The sequence below is a fragment of the Lissotriton helveticus genome, chromosome 3_2 (assembly GCF_964261635.1).
Source record: "Lissotriton helveticus chromosome 3_2, aLisHel1.1, whole genome shotgun sequence".
Classification (NCBI taxonomy): domain Eukaryota; kingdom Metazoa; phylum Chordata; class Amphibia; order Caudata; family Salamandridae; genus Lissotriton; species Lissotriton helveticus.
In genome coordinates this window covers 389,384,221-389,402,967 of record NC_136062.1, presented here as the reverse complement: position 1 = coordinate 389,402,967, position 18,747 = coordinate 389,384,221, and the positions used below count along the sequence as shown (strand labels likewise).

Sequence of the window (18,747 nt, the reverse complement as noted above, 5' to 3'; positions counted from 1 at the left end):
TTTGCCCCGCGGGGCCCTTTTAAAACCTCCACATCAAACCTAGGGGGTCAGCGAGGATCTACTATGCCCCCTTATGGTCATTTGCCCCTTCGCTTTGGCCTCCTCTTGTCTCTCGATCCTACCGAGAGACAAGATGGCGGCCGCTACGGACTGTTTGGAATGTTGACAGACGCCAGAGAACCAATCAGCTTCGCTTCACAAAGCTCCGTTGCGCGAAAAGTACGCGTCCTGGGCCGCTGCCCGGTCCGCTGTTACAGATATATATCTTTTTTTAAACATTAATTTCTCAAAATCCACTGGAGCACATATATTGAAACCTACAAAAGGCACATCGGGCTACCAGTCCCTACAATTTTTCTAAGTTTCGTGCAAATCCATTCAGCCGTTCGGGCTAAAAGTGAGGCCAACCGCCCTATGGAAAACTCAATGTTAAAAACACGTTTTGGGACCCCCCTTTTTTCTCGGGCCCCCCCTTGACGAACCCCCCCCAAATTTTCAAGGGCTGCTCAGAAACAAAATGTGCCATTTTCCTGAAAATTTCAGCCAATTCCGTCCACAAACGCCAAAGTTATTAGACATAGGATTTTTTCTCTATGGGATTTTTGAAACTTCTAACTATATATACCTACTGGCGACCGCCAGTAGGTAATATATATATACATATACATATATATACACACATTTGCATGCCTATGCTGGGGTGAGACTCACTTAGAGGACGAGAAGCACTGTGGCAGAACTGCTGGCGGGAACATGGGTAGAGGTTCAAGGGTGGTGGGTGGAACCACCCTTCCAGAGCAATTCAATAACATGGGTGGTTGCACTCTAAAGAGATGCTGCTTAAAGAAATGGTGTTACCTGCTTACAAACGTGGATAATGAACGGTGTATATTAAATCTGGACTACCATTGATTCCACATCCGTGCGGGCAGCAGCATCATGCCTCACAACTGGTCTTTTTTTTCTGCAAGTCCTATGAGCTCAACAACAGGTCGAGATCTTGATCTCCATGTACGAAGAGAAGGCAGACTGCACGGCCATATAGACGTTGTAGGAGATTAACATTGTAATCCAATGGAAGTGCAAGTAGAGTAATCAGAAGATTGCATGCGTTACTATCATACAGAAAGACATTAGGTGATGCGGGCTGCTGAGTGAAAGATGCACCTAAGCTGTTTAAGGTGCATCTCAGATGCTGGTGAGCAGAGGATTGAATCCATCAAAATGAGATAGGAAATTAGCTGACCAATAGTCCGGAAGGCTGTTTCTGGAAGGAAAGGACCACTGCTAGGATCAGGGCCAATTGAGGGCAAGTCATTCTTTTCTCCAGTGTGATGTGAACACAGAAGCTGAGCTACGTAGTGTTGGTTACCTGCTCTGTTGAGATAGTGGTCATTTTGAGAGGTACAATTAGTGAGTTTTGCAAGGTCCTGGCTGTAATGCTCAATGAGCTTAACCGACTATCATTAAACAATTACCAAGATCTAACATCGCGCAGACCGGGCACCTCTCCAATAACAAGTAAAGATTGTGTTATAAGCTAAAAAATGTAAAAAATAAAAACACATTTCCCAATGTAAGTTTTAATTCGAGTTGTTGAAATAGTTTTTTGTCAAAAACATATGGTAACACTAGATCTGCTGCGAGTTTGTACAGGTCCGCTTTCTGCTGTATCACACTCGATGCCAGGGTACACATGTTCACTGCTGGCACAAAAGAGAAGGTCGGTGAAAAGCGAACTCTCCAGCTTTCTACAGTATTAGCGGTTAGTCTCAAGAAGACACCACTCCCAGAACCAAGTTTCACCAGACTTTAAAGGTAAACTTTCTAAAATGTACCACTGCAACAAAAACAGGTCATGCATTGGAGAGCAACAGCCAGGAAAAAAGAATGGGTAGAAATGAGAAAAGCTCAACTAACCAACAATATAGAAGAAACAGTAACTGACCTATGAATTCTAGTTTGTTACATGTGTGCTACTTAGATTTGTAGGAAATAAAGAATACCTTTTTGGGACTCGTGCAGCTGCACTTTCTCTTGATGATCCCATCCAAGGGCACACTTGTCTTGTCGGTCTGTTTGCACGCCAAACTTTCCTCCAAACCCTTTCACATAGTCTACACACACAAAATCCACAAGTCATTAATGGAAAAAGGTTTAACAAAAAGCAACATTTTGGACTGTGATATTTGTTGTGAAATGGTGTAATGTTTGGATCTAAAATATTCATAGGTCAGGTGAAAAGAAGGCAAAAGGAACAGAAACAGGGCATGCATCTTATCCCACAACCACTGAAACCACACAACACCACGAAACCAGGTCACAGTGACTGCAGCAGATGACAGTCACGGTGACCGTTTCACGACAAGAGGTTGAGTTTACACAATGAAGGTACAGTCACAGGCCTCCGATAACTTTAGTTTTCAAAAAGGAAATAGATATCCAGTAAGGAGACCTACCTGCAAGAAATCATGACACCGTACTTGAAACAAGGAACGCAAGTACCTTGTTGATAAGGAATTCTAATCCACCGCCACAGCTATCAAGAACAATTTTTATGCAGACTCATTCTGTAGTGAGTGATGTCCACCCTTAGGTCAAATCTAAAGGGTTTGACCACCTATAGGAAGGACTTCAGCTAAATACAATATACCTTTGATATAGGAACGTTTAATATGCTAGTATAGGTAGGATCGCTGCCTCCTACACTTTCGTTTATGTCAAAGTGTCTACATATTACCTTAGAGTCAAGTTCAGAATACTCCGTGGCAGAGGTCAGGTCCACGTATTACAGACCTTCAACATATGGCGATATGTGGGAGTCAACAGGCACAGAAATAAAGTGATCCGAGTTTACAGAGACAGGCAAGGGCTAGAGCAGCTCTGTTCGCCTTCGCTACCTAGAAGGTACATCCATTGTAGTCACTACAGATCAGCTCAAGTTGGAGACGAGAAACCTGCAATCAAAGATCCTTAGCGCTATATCTCAAGGCACTGGAACCGGTTGTCAGCAACTGACTGCTGGGTTCTCGTTGTGAGCATAAGAAGAGGCCAGTGTCAAAGTATTTCAAATATTTTTAGGGCTTCCCAAGGACTCCATATTAGTTGTCTGGGAGGGTCTATATGATAGGGGTGGCTCGAAATATGATGTGGTACTTGTTTTTTGTCAGATGAAGGGTGTTTTCTTTACAATAGCGGTTCTTTTGACTTCTGTGGAACCCAGACTTGACCATTACTGGCAGCGGAGGTCCCCACCCCATCATTATTGGCATCCGTGGACTAGCACTGTCATTACTGGAATCCAGAGACCCAGACTTGAGCATTTATTTAAACCACAAAGCAAACACAAAAAAACAGACACAACCATCAAACAAATACAGAAATAATGAAATATTTAAATACACAAACAAATACTTTAATATCTAAATTTTAGTAGGAAGGGTGGAAATATTTCTAAATTAGATTGAGCCTATGCATTGCCCATACTACATTCGGTTTGTTGCATTTGCTCTGCTTGCAAGAATCAAGGATATCAACTTAATTTCCAATTGCAAATCCCTTCAGATTTACAGAACATTTTAATATTATCAATTGTACATTCTGTTGCTTAATTATACATACACTATTAATCTGTTATTATCATTTAATGTTCTAAGCAGTCGCCGACACGCTGAGAAGGCTTCGCAGACCCCCAGTGGTCCCCAGACCACAGGTTAAGAACCACTGCGTTGGAACATTTCCACGATTTAATTTAGTATCTTAGCCCACATTTAAGGCTTCGGGACAGTTTGTCACACTTGGTATTTACATACCCAGGATAGGACCTGTTGCTTTTGTGAAGTTTCAAATCACAGTTTTTAAATTTGAGAGTCACAAAACTTCAGCTTATCTTTTGGTTTTATGGTGTTTTAGACACATGAATCACTACTTCTGCAGGTGACATTTCGCTTTTGACATTGCTTCATTTCCGGGGACACCCAGACATAGATCGGTTTGCCACACACCAAAACGCAAAAAGCCCAAACTTCGCATCCAGGTATCCACACCCACTGTCCAAAGGCAATGCGATATGGATGAATTGGTCAGACAAATTTGCTTACGCTTTACCGCCTCTCCCATTCATTCAGTTAGTGGTTCGAAAACTCAAACAACATTCCCTCACAATGATCCTAGTTGCTCCAATATGGGCAAGGCAACCATGGTTCACAACTCTATTGGAACTATCTGTAGTACCACATGAAAAACTACACCTCTCACCCAAATTTTTTACTCAGAACCATGGAGAGATAAGACACCTAGATCTCATTCAGCTCAACGTTGCGATCTGGCACCGGAATTCTTAAGAGTTCGACTACCTTAATCTACCTCCAGACTGTATGAACGTTATTAAAGAGGCTAGACGCCATACAACAAGAACATGATATACGGCAAAACAGAAGTGATTCGTCATTTACTGCACGCACAATATTAACCCACTAGATGCTTCCATTTAGCAACAGTGTCTGGTTAAGGAGCTTTGCCTGGCTCCGAGAGGTTTGGTGAAGATTGCTTCGGCTCCGGATGGTTCTGTTTGGGAGGCTTCGTTATGGAAGGCTTTTCCTTCGATGGTTTCGGCTCAGAGGTCTTCGGTGCCGAAGTCTTATCCGGTTGTTTCAGTACCAAGAGGTCTTTTGGCGGTTTCGGTGCCGAATGTTTTTTCGGTGCCGACGGAGGGAGGCGCGGTGTAGGAAGGTGGATATCTGACTATGGTTACCCCCAAACTTTTTGCCTGGTGTTTAGCTGGTTTTTGACATAGTTGGCCTGGGATCCTGCTATTCAGGGCCCCAGGCTAATTGCTCTCTCCTTAAAATGGACTCCATGTACCTTAGGTACATACACAATTGGAACTGGTTCACCTAATTGGCCCCTGTAACAGTGTACCCAGGTACCCAGGGCATAGGTGTTTCCAAGGCCTACCAGGGGCTGCAGCATGTATTGTGCCACCCCTGGCCTGGCCTCCAGATTTGACACAACTGGCTGATCACTCAGCTGGGGTAAGTCGGTGTAACCACCCCTTACTTAGGTTTAGTATGCCTATACCTAACCTAAAATGGACACATGTTCCTATCAGTCACTCCTATGGAAGGCCTCATCAATCCTGGAGGCAGAGTGCTTGGAAATATGTGAGATGGTGCTCTGGCATGAGCTGAGCCTGTCTGCAGCTTTCGGAACCATGTCCTTTAGCTGTTTCATGATATTGCCATACCATATACTCTTAAGTGCATTATGAACCTCGCGGTTAAATGCTATCTTAGGTTTGGCTTTATCAAAACATGTCGAGTAAGGTGTCATACGAATTGGAATACTACCCCCTCGCCAGTTCTGGCGACGGGGGTAGCATTCCACCCTTCTAGAGGGACACGACATGTACCTAGCCTGAACCCCGGTTAAAGTTAAACAGAGCCTTAGCATCCCAAAATGGATGCTGCCACCACAGACACAAGTCTGACCTCCTGCTGCTGGGAGTCCTTCCAGCGAGGGCAGCTTGGACAAAGGGTTTCCTGCCTGGGGAGGTGTTAGCACCACTCCAGACAGGATTTTGTGTATTGGGTAGGACAGGGCTGAATAGAAATCAGACATGCCTGGGGCACACAAGGTGTCCCTGTGCATAGGCCAGTTCAAACCGGTGCTGGGGCTTTCCAGCCCCAGTCCTGGCGCGAAACTGGACAAAGGAAAGGGGGTGTAACCACCCCCCTTCCTGGTTCCACCCAGAGGAGGGACCTAGTAGGTGATCCGGCCCCCCAGATTCGAATAAGAGTGGGAGCTGTGTCCTGAGACTTCAGATCATCCTGAATCAACTTGAAATACAAAAGAAGACTGGACTTCGACATTCTGCTGCACAGAAGACGGAAGAGAATCTCCCTTGTGGCCAAGGAGTGACCACCCTGTGAACACAGGCACCAACCAGCAACTCGACGTCTGCTTTGCCGCCGCCTCCCGCCGGTGCCCGAGCCCAGAGCCTGACAAGACCCAGACTCCCAGACTTCTCACCGCCCGATCCACAGTCCCTGCAAAGAAGGGACCCGTGGAGGCACCGAGAGACGTGGGACCGGACATCTTGAAAGACCCCCAAAACGCTGACTGCGCAGCATCAGAGGCACCCTCGACGCTGTGCTTTGGGGTTTGAGAAGCCCTAACCTCGAGCAGCCCTTGCACCAAAGATCAGCCCCCCAGCATCTCCATGTTCTGCGTGGGGCCCTTTTGCATCGTGCCACTCGACGCGCCATCCCGGCCACTTGCCACATGGCTAGCGGCCATCTTGGCGACGAAACCTACAACTTTCACTGCAGGTCTGGTTGCTCCAGACTTGCCCTTGCTCCTGTAAAAAGGAGTACCTGCGCTGACCTTGCTGGTCTGAGTAACAAGCCTTTTTCGATTCCTGCGTGGCTTGCATTAGCCAAGGCCTGTTTGCTTCTATCAAGTCGCCGACACCGCCAACAGCGAGAAGCCTGCGTGGGACAGCTCGTGACCGACTCCTGGACGTCCTCGACCCCTCGTGTCCACGTGGCTGCAGAGAGAAGCTACACCTCGACGCCTGTTTGCACCCGACATCGCCTGGTACCACTCTGGTTTCACGGTAGTCACTGGCTAGTGACTTTGAACATTGTCCCCTCTGCTTTCAGGTCTTCACCTCTTCAGATCCACCCTTGGATCCACCGGAACTCTTCACAACGAGCCGCCTGCAGCATCTTCAGCTCCAAGCACCATCGACCTGCGTGACGAAACCCGACACTACTTCGACCCTATGCACCCGCTTCCTGTGGGTGAGGTAACTCAGCTCCACCGGTGTTCCCACACTGGTACACACCTCTAGTGTCTGTGTCTCAAGTTTCAGCTTTCTAGGTCACTCGGAAGGTTCCTTTCTAACTAACTTTGTACTTTTTACGCACCATTGACATTGCATTGGTAAAGCGTGCACTTTCCGCACTGCTCCCGAGTCCTGCAGGCCTTTCCCGACTTCCTCACTGCTAGTCCCGAACAGCTCCAGCGATTCCCCAGGCCCTAGGCCTCTACACTTTCCCCATAGTGGTTCTTATACCACTATTTTAGTATATGGTTTAGGTGGCCCCTAGGGCTCATCCATATTGTGCAACTTTTGTGTATTTAAACTGTGTTTTGTTTTAACGCATTTGCTTCTGTGCTCATAAAGAGTATCAGGGATATTTGTAGTAATAAATATATATATATTTTCAATATATATCTTTGTGGTGTCCTTTCATTTGGTATTCAAGGGATTGTGTATGGTAAAACAGCTTGCTTCACATGCCTTTACAGAGTTTAGCCTAAGACTGCTTAGTCCATGCTACCCCTAGGATAGCTTGTCTATAAGGTTGACTTTACAACCTGCACCATAAGGGTTGCTTGGCATGATACAAGGTGATCACTAGAACTAGTGAGCATCATATATCAGGCCAACTTCTCACACGCGGCATCTCGGTAGACTATGTTTTTGCTGCCGGAGGTGTTTTTTGGGGACGGGTGGTTGGCTTGAGTCGGAAGGCTTGTCCTTTTGTTTCGGGGCCGGGCCCGGAGGTGGGGCACAAGCAGCTTTTGTTCGGAGTGGATCTAGGCCCGGAGGCGAAAGTGTCACCGGAGCCTTTGGTATGGGCTTGGGCGGGGCAGGGGTCTCCGTACTCACGGTCCGCTGAGCTGGGGTGATTGCATCTTCGATATCAGAGGCATCTGCTTCGGAAAGCGAGACCAGTTATTCCTGTTCTGGGTCCGGGAGACTGTCGGGCCTGGATGGAAGATGTTCGGCATGGAGCCATGGCGCCAAGCTAGACGATCCTGTATAGTTTTCTTCAGCTTGAAGGATAGACAAGCCTCACAGTTGTCCTCTCGATGTTCTGGGGAGAGACACAGATTACATACGGAGTGGAGGTCTGAGTGCGGGAATTTAGCACCACACTGGGTACATTTCGTGAAAGGAGTCCGTTCCATCGATGTCCGTCGATGCTGGCGCAGGTAGGCCCAGAGACCCGTGTCGAAGTTCGCAAGCTTTGGACGTTTTTTCAATAGTTGTCGTCGAGAATGCGCGGAGGGTACGCGATCGAGACAATACCGTCGGGTCTGCAGTGATTACACGCCGAAAGTGGGTTCAATAACGACACCGACCCGCAGCAAGTCACAACCGAACCTGATGGCAGAAAAAAACAATCTAAGGATCGAGTCGATGCCCATGCGCATTGTCAACCGAAGGAGGAGTCACCCAACTCGTGACTAACAAAGACTTCTTCGAAGGCAAAAACATGCAGACATCCGAGCCCAACACCAGATGGCGCTCTATTCCAAAGTGTACAGTCTGCAGCTCATATGCCTCGAACATCCAGTTCCACTGTCTGGTAAGCTGTTTTCACATTCCATCTTTTGTCATAGCATAGCAGAGGCATTCAAATGGATCCCACACTGCTTTGTGATTAATACTGCGAGCTAAACCGGAGGATGAACACCAGAAAACAATTCCCTCCAGCATTTGCAAAATCTGTTTGTCAATGTGTATATTATTTCTCATGTATTTTCTTACACTGCTATGATCTTGTAGTTATTGCTTGCTCTGACTGCAGCCTAAACAAAGCTCTTGATATTTTTTGACATATGCATCCAGTCATTATTTTTCAGCATAGCAGCAGACAGATGGTTTACCAGATTCTAGAGGCTATCAAAAATACCTACTAGGGGAGGAGCCAAGATGGCGACCGGACTGGAAGTGTAGGCTCCCGGCTCCTCGAGCCTCCGCACCCCGCACAGACATCCTGCTCATGATCCTGATATTGCACGGTAGCGGGGTGACGGTGAATTTGCGCTGACCTCGCACGCGCGATCCCGCAGCCTCTGCCGGCCTTCTACCCGGAGATATCCGTAAGACTGTTTTGCGGCCCCAGCGATCCTGCAACCGCGACCTCGGCCGAGCAATATGGCCGGGTGTTAGCGTGTCAACAACGGCCGGCCGAGCCTCGGCGGAGTCGGTCCGCCGGACGCTGTGATTACTGAGGGGGCAGACTTCTGGCATGAGCTCTGGTTTTCAAGAAAGAAGCTACCGGACTGCTTCCTCGAGGTGGGAGCTCGTCAGGACTACCATTCGCTTGTGGAGCGCTGTGGGTACGTTGTCTCCGCTCTGCCTTCGATTCTGCCCGGTGTTTCTGGGGCCCTCCCGATTTTGCCGCTGGCGCTGATTCGGAGTGGAGACTGCCGTCACTGTGTACCGCTCCCTGGATGTGAGTTTCGCGACCCCCCGGGTGTCGGATTATTGTGTATCCGAGCCGTACCCGTCTTTGTCCTGCCTCCACTCTCCCCACAAGATGGATCGGTCTAATGGCGGCCGGAACGGTCTGCAGCACATTACCCTGCCACTTGAATCACACTGGGTTTGGGACTGCGAGCTGCCGAGTGATGCTATGCGGAGGGAACCACAGCCCGTGTTCTCTCGCATTGATCTTCTGGCTGCTCTCCACGACTTACAATTCGATCTGCAGGTTGGTTCCCAGGCTTTGGGGAGGATGCTTGACGATATTACGCCCATACCGGGGCGATTCTGGTCGGATGGCGCTCCGGTCCGTGAGGGACGGCCCGTTATTGTTTTTGAGGGGAGTACTATGCCTGCGCATGGGTGTGATGGAGATCGGAGGACCCAAGACTTTGTTGGTGCTCGTGAACGGATGTATGTCCACCTCTACAATCCTGAAAGACTCCTTTCCCGGCAGAGGATAGTGGACTCGCCTATCGTACTGCCATTATTGACTCAGACATTGTTTCCGCCATTGTTGATTCCTATGGCTGCTTCCTTCTTCCTCGCCCTTGTATGCTTGCTGTGGACTGCGGGTTCTGAGACGGACCTGGGGGAGAGGGCTATAAGTGAAGATGACTCTGTGGTTGATCGGCTTTGTTCATTTTATGTTTCCATGTTGCTCTTTTATCAAGTGTGGACATTCTGCTCTCCTAGATTGTCTGGGATGGGATTTATTCGGCGGGCGAACCTCGAGGAGCTTATAAGATCGGGCCAGGGCTAGGGGAATTTCTTTCTCAATTGACTTGGGTTTGGCTGGCGGAGGAGCGGTTTTGCGCGTTCCTGTTTCATACTTTTTGGAGCTGTTCATGATGATTCTCCCCATTTCTTACCATGTTATTCAATTATTGTTGTTTATTGTGGCTTTTGGGGTAGACGATATATGCATGGCCGGGGAGACCGGGAGCCTGCGTGTGTGTGATTTGCCCTCCTCCAGTTTGATTATATATATTCTTTTTTCCTTTCTTCTCTTTTCTTCTCTCTTTCTAAATTTCGGGTACTTGTTTTTTGGGCGACAGGCACACTGTCGGGGGGGGTAGGCCGTAGCCTCTACATGCGTGCAGGGTGGGGGGTTGGGGGGAGGGGTTTTGTTTTTGTCAGTTTCGGTTTCTATGGGCCTTTTTTTTCTTTCTCCTTTTTTCTGCTCTTCTTCCTTTTTCTTCCTTATCTTGGGTCAGTATAGAGACTGGGTGTTATGCCACTTGCTGTTTATCTTTTAGGTGTCCGCATTCTCATTCTTGCGGTGGTTTTACGTGTGTGTGGTGGGTAATGCTGGGTACGACCTTTGAGTGTACGTTCTTTCCTCCTGACCAGTATAATGTTGGGTCGCCATCCCGATTGTGACTCCTTTGCTCTGTTAACATCCTGCTGTGTGCATTGCCCACTCAGTGTTTTTCTTTCTGATGGACTGCATGGTCTCTGATCCTTCTTATCTTATTATTTAGAAAATGAACCTTATTTCCTCCTGCGCTCAGTGGTCGCTTCCCCCTTACGTGAGATTTCGAATATTGCTATTTCTGTTTTCGGGGTCTGCTGAGCTTCTTATGGTTGTTTTACGTACAATGCTTTGCTTTTCGAGGCCGGCCAGATTGGTTGTGGGCCCGTAGCTGTAAACCGTAAATGCACAATAAAGGTTTTTAAAAAAAAAAAAAAAAAAAAAAAAATACCTACTAAAGCACAATCTTCACAAGTGAATAATGTCTATGCTCTAGCATCCTAAAACTGTATGTTTTGTCATTCTCTACAGTCACTAAATTCGTCATATAAAAACTAATCTTTAATCAAAACATCAGATGGTCACTGCTCCTTTTATTTTATGTATTTATCTTTCCTCTCTGACAAATGTCCCTCTCCTTCCCTTCCATCCTCTGCATACTTCTTCTCGGAGTGTAACCTACTCTGACGCATGTAGGTTTGCCTTATTCCCTATTACGGAATTTTGGCAAAATGGCCACAACTCATTTTCAATATCACAATCTCTCCTCCTTTCTCTAAAGCTCATACCAATGCAAACTAACACTACCTAATGTCCTCTAACTCATCTATTTATTCCACCAACCAAGTGCATGAGCTCACACCCCCACTAATGATCCCAGCTAACCCCTATTAATTAAGATCACCATAAAGTAGCTGGAATGCCTGAATGGGATGTTTTGCTATGAATACCTAGTTTTCTCCCAATAAGGAACAGTAACCAACAACACTGGACTAACCACTAACCTTGGGTCCGGAGCAGCATGCTGCCTGCATAAGTCACTTCAATGCGATAGATAGATAGATAGATAGGATATATATTCCTTTTCATAATCCATACAAACACATGATTTGCTCCACCTAATTCATTGAACACTGTACTGAAGGCCAGGTCTCCCTAGAAGAACAGCATCCACAGTGTGATTATTTATCGGAAATAATGGACAGTGACTTTGTGGGATATATGGACCCGCTCCCCAACCCACTTTGATACCCACTACAACTGCCCCTTACACAGTGGTTCACTGCCACTCTACGCCATCATTAAAATCACATCTCTATTTTCAGAAGGAGTTCTGCCTTTATTCCACAAGTACATAATAAATGCTTCTTTTGGGCAGAGCCTGGTGCCTCCCACCCCCTGAGTCCATAAAGGCCACGAGGGGGGGACACACGCCTCAGTTCAAAGACTACTTATATAGACAAACAACCGGTCAGTTTCAAATCCACAAGAGTCAAGAAGTCAAACTCTAAAGCGAGCCTTTTATAGTGCAGCACTCAAAGACGAGAAACTTTCTAGGCTAACAATATTCCTATTTCTATACTCCTTTACAGGGTAATAGGATTTCTTTGAACTCAAACAATCAGGGTTTGTAAAGCACGGCTGCTACACCTCCGAGGGTCTCGAGGTGCTGTGGGATCATGCTGCCTGTACCTATTGACAGAGCATCCAGTTCTTGAGGTCCTTCCTGAAATGCTGGAGCAATGGTAAGGCACGGAGGTGCAGGGGGAGGGAGGGGAAGGGGTGGTCCAGGTCTTGAGGTCCTTCCTGAACTGCTGGAGCTATGGTAAGGCACTGAGGTGCAGGGGGAGGTTGATCCAGGCCTTTGCAGGTAGGTGGGAGAAGGTGAGGCCTCTGCTGTTTGTCCGTTAGATACGTCGGGTCGCTGCTATGGAGAGAGACTTGGAGCGGAGTTTCTTGGTAGGTTGCTGGAAATTCTATTGATTGTTGAGGTAGGCCGGTCCTTCCTTGGTCACTGTTGGTTTACTACTTTCTGTGGTCACTGCGTAGCACAGATGCTGTGAAGTTTGGTGCGCTACATACATACATTTAATGAATTTAATAAAAGGAATTTCTGCTGCCGGTCTGAAACGCACAGTCCATTGCTATTGTAGAACGTAGGGTGCTCTGATTTTTCAGAAAAAGTACAGGAAAGACCAGAGGATACAGTACAGCTGGTGGAGTTTTGTCTCTGTGGGTGTGGATATGGCACATTGAGGTTAAATAACCTGAGCCTTTTGATTTATCAGACCACTTCGTCCAGCCAACACCTGTCTTAGATAGGATAATGCACATCGCAGATGTAATGCAAATGATGCCCGTTCCCTTCGGATAGGCGTCCCAATTAGATGGGTATCCCATTCAGATTGGCCCCAAAAAAGGAAAAAAAAAAAATATATATATATATATATATATATATATATATATATAAAATAAATAAATAAGCAAGCTGTCATATACCCAACCTGCAGCAAAGACTAACATATAGAGGTAACCGTAGTAAGACCTGGTGCTGTTCTAAACACCAATGGTGCATCAGTGTTGAACCTTCAAAGGAAAAGCCAGTATATAAGTAATACAACGTTATCAAATTATGAAATGTGTAGACGCTTTTATAAGGGGGTAAACATCTCCCGTTCAAAGCGACGAACACACAAGCATGTGAAGTAGTTGTCCACGATTATAGCAGATTAGCCTTTGATGTGAAGTTTAAAATTAGTTACTCGGAAACAAAATAGGGAACAATGATTACAAATACAAGAAATCAAGGGTACCAGACCTTTCTGAGACTCGTGCTTCTCGGTTTTGCTTTGATATTCAAAGCCAACAGCACTTTTGTCCACGTTGTCCTTGTCAACACCATACTTGCCCCCAAAGCCTTTAGAATAATCTGAAAATGAAACAATTGGTTAAGTTGTACAAATGGTCTAAATTTAACCAGGGTCAATATAGATGAATGATAACTCGCGCATTCGTAATTCAAAAGAATGCGGAGAGGAACTAATGGGTTCACTGCTTCTTTCAGACTTAACAAGAATCATTCAAACCGGCATCCAGGGTAGGGCGTAAGAGATGTAGACAGAAGGCAACTAACAAGTGATGCGAATTCCTCCAAGGTCAGTGATACTTCATGCAAAATAGTCAACCTCGAGCTAAGACAATACCAGCGGGAAGTTATCCATGCTCAACTAGACCCACAATCATGACGACACAGCGATGCAAAAGAGCCACAAACAAGGAAGGCGTACGTTCATACATCACCCGCAGCAATGTTGCTACCCTACTTCGAAACACAGCACCAATGTCCACATTTGTAGGCCCATGTCAATACCACAACATCACAAACTAGCTCGCACCTACACGCACATACACAGATCACTTTACTATCAGACAATGGGCACACTGCTCCATTCAAGAGCAGTTATTCTAAAAGACGTGCTGGACAATCGCCATGTCAGACAACTACTTCTTAGGCCCTCGTTAGAAGTTAGGCAGAATAGGGTGAGATATTTACCACACATGGTCAACACCATTATCACAGGGAGAGGTACTTACCACGTGTGGTAAATACCTCCTCCTCTGTGTTTTTAACTTTCAAATCAGGCATAAGATACAGAATCTGCATTTAACACACCTAATTCTACGTGGTTTGCCTTTCTTATGGGCCTTTTTCCCACGATAAGTGTTTGGCAGGTTTGACTTGATAGAATCTTTAGAGGATACTGCAAGGGTGTGATATCACTCAGCTCGTAATTTCGAGCAACATGCAAACTGTTGTTCCTACAAGGATCACTTGTAATGACGGCCTTAGAAATTAAGGCTTAGTAGGCATGTCCTAGCGACCGATCCACCCAGTATTGGACATGGCAACGAGACCCCCATCATATGCACAACACACAATCACGTAATGACCATGCACAATACCACAATGATCACCCCTTACAACTTAATCCACTCGACAAAACTCAACCCTTCGACTACCCTCAAGACACTCTTCTAGAAGCAGACACCTGTGTGCCCAAACCTGAGCCTTGTGTGACCCCAGACAGCTTATCGTTAACCACCAGCATAGAGAGGTCACACAAATGTGCACTTTAAATGGATTTAATAATACGTGAAGATTATAGAGAATGGAAAATGAAGGCACACTTCGGTTCAACAGACTGACATACTCGCCACTTCAGCCAAGACATCCCTTTCTATTATCCTCAGCCTCCAGCAGCGTTATTAAAAAGTTGAGCAATGACCATGCTGTGAGCACAACCCATTGTAAATGTGTCTGTCATTTCACAATTAAAAAATCATTGGCCATTCTTCTATTCTGAATCCCACTTCAATTTATCCATGATCTCATCCCCCACCAATTTTTTTACAGTCAGGGTAAGATTGATCAATAGTATTAGCAGAGAAAGATCTATTGCATGAATCTTTGGTGGGCTATCTTAGCCCAAATGCTTTTACATGAAGTGTAGTCGATGCTTAGATGTAGCGGCAGGTAAAATAATGATGGCCTTGGGAGATCAGCCAGGCACATCTGGCTAGCTTCTGTGTAGATAGAGATCTGGGGCTATAACCTTATTTGGAACCCAATATTAAATAAAATGAAATGGTTCTACCCATAACAAAATTCATTTCGGTCCATAGGTGAAGAGTTTGTGGTTACACATATGCAAGATATCCAAAAGGCAGAAGAACCAAACCTACCAACACATGACATACTGACCTTTTTGTGACTCGTGCTTCTCAAGTTTAGTCTGGTAATCGAAGCCTAGTGCACTCTTGTCTACCCGATCAGACTGCACACCGTATTTACCGCCAAAACCGCTTGAGTAGTCTACATGATGCAAGAGAGCAAAGACTTAAATTCAAGAAAAGAGTGCCTCTTCTTAGCACACATAGCATTTAAGTAGTATTAGGTAAATGTTTGCATCAGGTATCCAACATCGGTCCAGGAGGCCTGGATCTACGTCAGGTTTTCAGGATACCCACAAGATAAATTTACATAAAACGAACTGAAAAACATAGCAGGTGAGTAGTTCTAGGTCAATGTAGGACATTGTTAGTTCTTTGCTCTGGAGCATTCCATGGCACGTCTAACGAGTATTAAACCGCTGCAAGCACCCACTCATTCATGTGAAGTGATCACTTCACATGAATGAATCACTATTTCACCCAATTTATCACACTATACCTAGGTACATGTTTAGAGGCCAGCAGCATTTTCTTGGAAATTGAAAATAAGCGAAGATTAAGATTTATGAAGCAAAATTTTACAAAAATAGTAACCAGACATTTATTGATGAGATGAGAAATGAGAAAGCCCAGCCCCGGTGATTTCATGCAGCAATGATTGGGCAAATTAAAAGTATTCTCTGGAAATATTAATTAATATGCAAAAGTCAAATTCATGCAAACATATTTCACTGGCAGAATTTGAACAACAATATATGACCTAAAGCAAAATACATTAAATTGAAAGTAACATTCATCCTGTATATATAAGCACACTTGAGTTGTAATTGCATACTATTTAAAAATTGTTTACTACATTTTATTTAAAATATAACTGGACTCCTGGTATGGCCACCTCATAATAAATGCATTCAACCCTTGAAGTCGCTACCAAACTTATACAACAGCCTGGTCACCACAACTGATGCGCTAAAAAGTGGGCCACTGTTAGACAATCATTCATTGGAAATGGGTTTTGACAGTCAATAATACTCATAAGCAAGCACAATTCACACCAAGAAGATCCAAAAATTATATAGAAACATGAAACTCTTGGTACAGGTTTTACTTAAAGTCATAACTAAAATGTAAAACGTATGTACCTCACTGTTTCAAATGTTTGCCTGAACATGCAGTACAACATCTTTTATGTAGTGACCTAAAGCTCTGATTGCAAAAGTCGTCCAAGTAACAGTAACTAACCTACAGTTTACTTCTTACCAACCTTTTTGTGATTCATGCTTCTCAGTTTTCCCCTGGTAGTCAAATCCCAGGGCACTTTTATCCACCCGATCAGCTTGTACACCATACTTTCCACCAAAGCCACTTGAATAGTCTATTGGGGTCAAGAACGTAAAGAGTAATGCAAGAGACAATTTCGTGTCCAACACACATAATAAGCACACGTCAATCTCTAGGACCAGGTTCTATGTTCGCTTCGGGAGGCCAGAAAGTAGACAAACCAACAGGAAGAACCGGGACATACTGCAGCCACATGTAACGAAAACATCATCAAAACAGGAGATAAAGAAACTAGGCAGATCTAAAAGAAGGTACACTCACATGAAATAGTACTCCACAAAGAATCACAAAGAAGTAAGAAAAACAACAAAGAGGCTGAGTGCATAAAAAGAAAGATCAGTGTAGATCTAGTAAACTATGAAGGACCTTAAGAGGCTGACCACATGTAACACAAATATGGTGCCATACAGAGACAAAGCACCTACAGAGGGTGGAACCATATATATTAAATTACACCAGGCATTTCACACTAAATAAGCACCAACATACCCAAAAAACGTCAGTTGGATAAAAGGTAAATATTTTTGAACACTTGATAGTTTGTGTTGCAGCACACTGGAGTCGGAGTAGGAGCTGCTCCTCGCTACACTAAATATTACCCGTACACATCACTCTGCCCGAACACTTATGGGATGCTATTTAGTACCGGGTTACGTTACGTTACAATCAAACCAAGGCTGATATTCTCTCAACGTTACAACCCTACAAACAAATCTACAGGGCAAAGTGACTTCTTTCATTGTGTAGCCAGAAGAAGATGCCCACTGTAGCCATGATGCTGCAATGTTGACTGGCTTGCTTCCTTTGAGTACCCAAGGTTCACACTTTCAGGAAGCTGAAAGCGCCCCCAGTTTGTAAAATAATGTTTACCAAGGTCCTTTCTACATCCCACGGAATGGATCTCCAACCTCTAGTACCATTAGGCTTTTATCTGCTGTACTATTTCAAGGCAGACCTTTAATCCTAAAGGGACTTAAAAGGGGCAGATGCATGCCCATGATCACTGATTTGAGGGCTGACTAAATATGTTAAGTGTCATATACTGCCAACGCTATTGGAGGCAACCTGCATGCATCCAAGATCAAAAGAAATCCTGTACACAAAGTTGGTGGCCGTTTCGGGTTGGGTTTACTAGAGAAAGCTGGTGGACACCTAAAATGTGAAAATGGAGGATAATAAACAACAATTTCCAGATAGTTTTCCAAACCAATAAACCTTGTAAAAATACTGATGTCAAGAGAAATAGAAAATAAGACTCTTAAGTCAGGTGTTGGGTGTGGAAATAAACACTAGTTACATTTTTCATAGTCAGAAATACTTGCTTTCACTCCTGTAAATGTGCAGTCGGGAGTTGGGTAGGCTTCAAACGTCGAAAACCTACAAATGTAGGACTAACACTTCACAACTGAATGACCAGCTTTTGTTAACGAGCCAACAGTGCCCAAGTACATGGTCGTCTAGCACAACGCTCAGAGTAAGTGGCTGCACTGATCGAATCGAGCACAGGGCACCGGTTCACACTGCCCGTTGTAAACTTAAGAGCAAATATTACTGAAGGGACAATAAAATAATACAAACCAATACACAACACAAAACACTGTCCTCAGATATGGGGGGATGTGGAGAGCAAGGATGAATATTGCTTCCAATCTCAAATACAGTGTGCATTTTCTAAATCACCCTGCGCATTTGAATGCCCATTCACTGATCTGTACAACAAACTCCACTTAGGACTCGCTCCTTATTCTGTCACAATATCATCTTAGCATGCTTAGTAATGGACATGCAGTTTGTGTAGCAGATTGGTAGTACTTGCATTACCTTTTTGTGACGCGTGCTTTTCTGTCTTGCCTTGATATTCAAAGCCAACTGCAGACTATAAAACAAACAAAAATTATTAACTCAAGTGATTTAGGGCTTTGTATAAAAGGTAATTTGCAGTTACAAAGCTTGCGATTTGCAAAAACGGGGGCTGTGACTCAAACACCTTTAGAGAAAAATTCTGGCTCATAAAATTAATGACGTAGTTCACAATTTGCAACCCATTAGGAGTTGTAGCCGTCACAGGGATGGTGGCCTGCTGGGGTCAGCAGAACGCCATGAGATATAATATATATATATATATATATATATATAT

The 18,747-nt window shown here is 44.9% G+C and overlaps 1 protein-coding gene across 3 annotated transcripts in view; it reads right to left on the bottom strand.

Annotated features, from left to right (window-relative positions):
- The window catches only part of CTTN (cortactin), a 277,969-nt gene that overhangs the window by 115,147 nt on the left and 144,075 nt on the right, over positions 1 to 18,747 (bottom strand). Inside the window, exons 6-10 of one of the 3 annotated variants that reach the window (XM_078684298.1) lie at positions 18,432 to 18,486; positions 16,534 to 16,644; positions 15,301 to 15,411; positions 13,357 to 13,467; positions 2,007 to 2,117 (exon numbers count right to left, since the gene is read on the bottom strand). In XM_078684298.1, the coding sequence (XP_078540424.1) occupies positions 2,007 to 2,117; positions 13,357 to 13,467; positions 15,301 to 15,411; positions 16,534 to 16,644; positions 18,432 to 18,486 (499 nt within the window). The remainder of the gene's footprint in view (positions 1 to 2,006; positions 2,118 to 13,356; positions 13,468 to 15,300; positions 15,412 to 16,533; positions 16,645 to 18,431; positions 18,487 to 18,747) is intronic. The other 2 variants (XM_078684300.1, XM_078684299.1) reach the window with 2 other exon arrangements.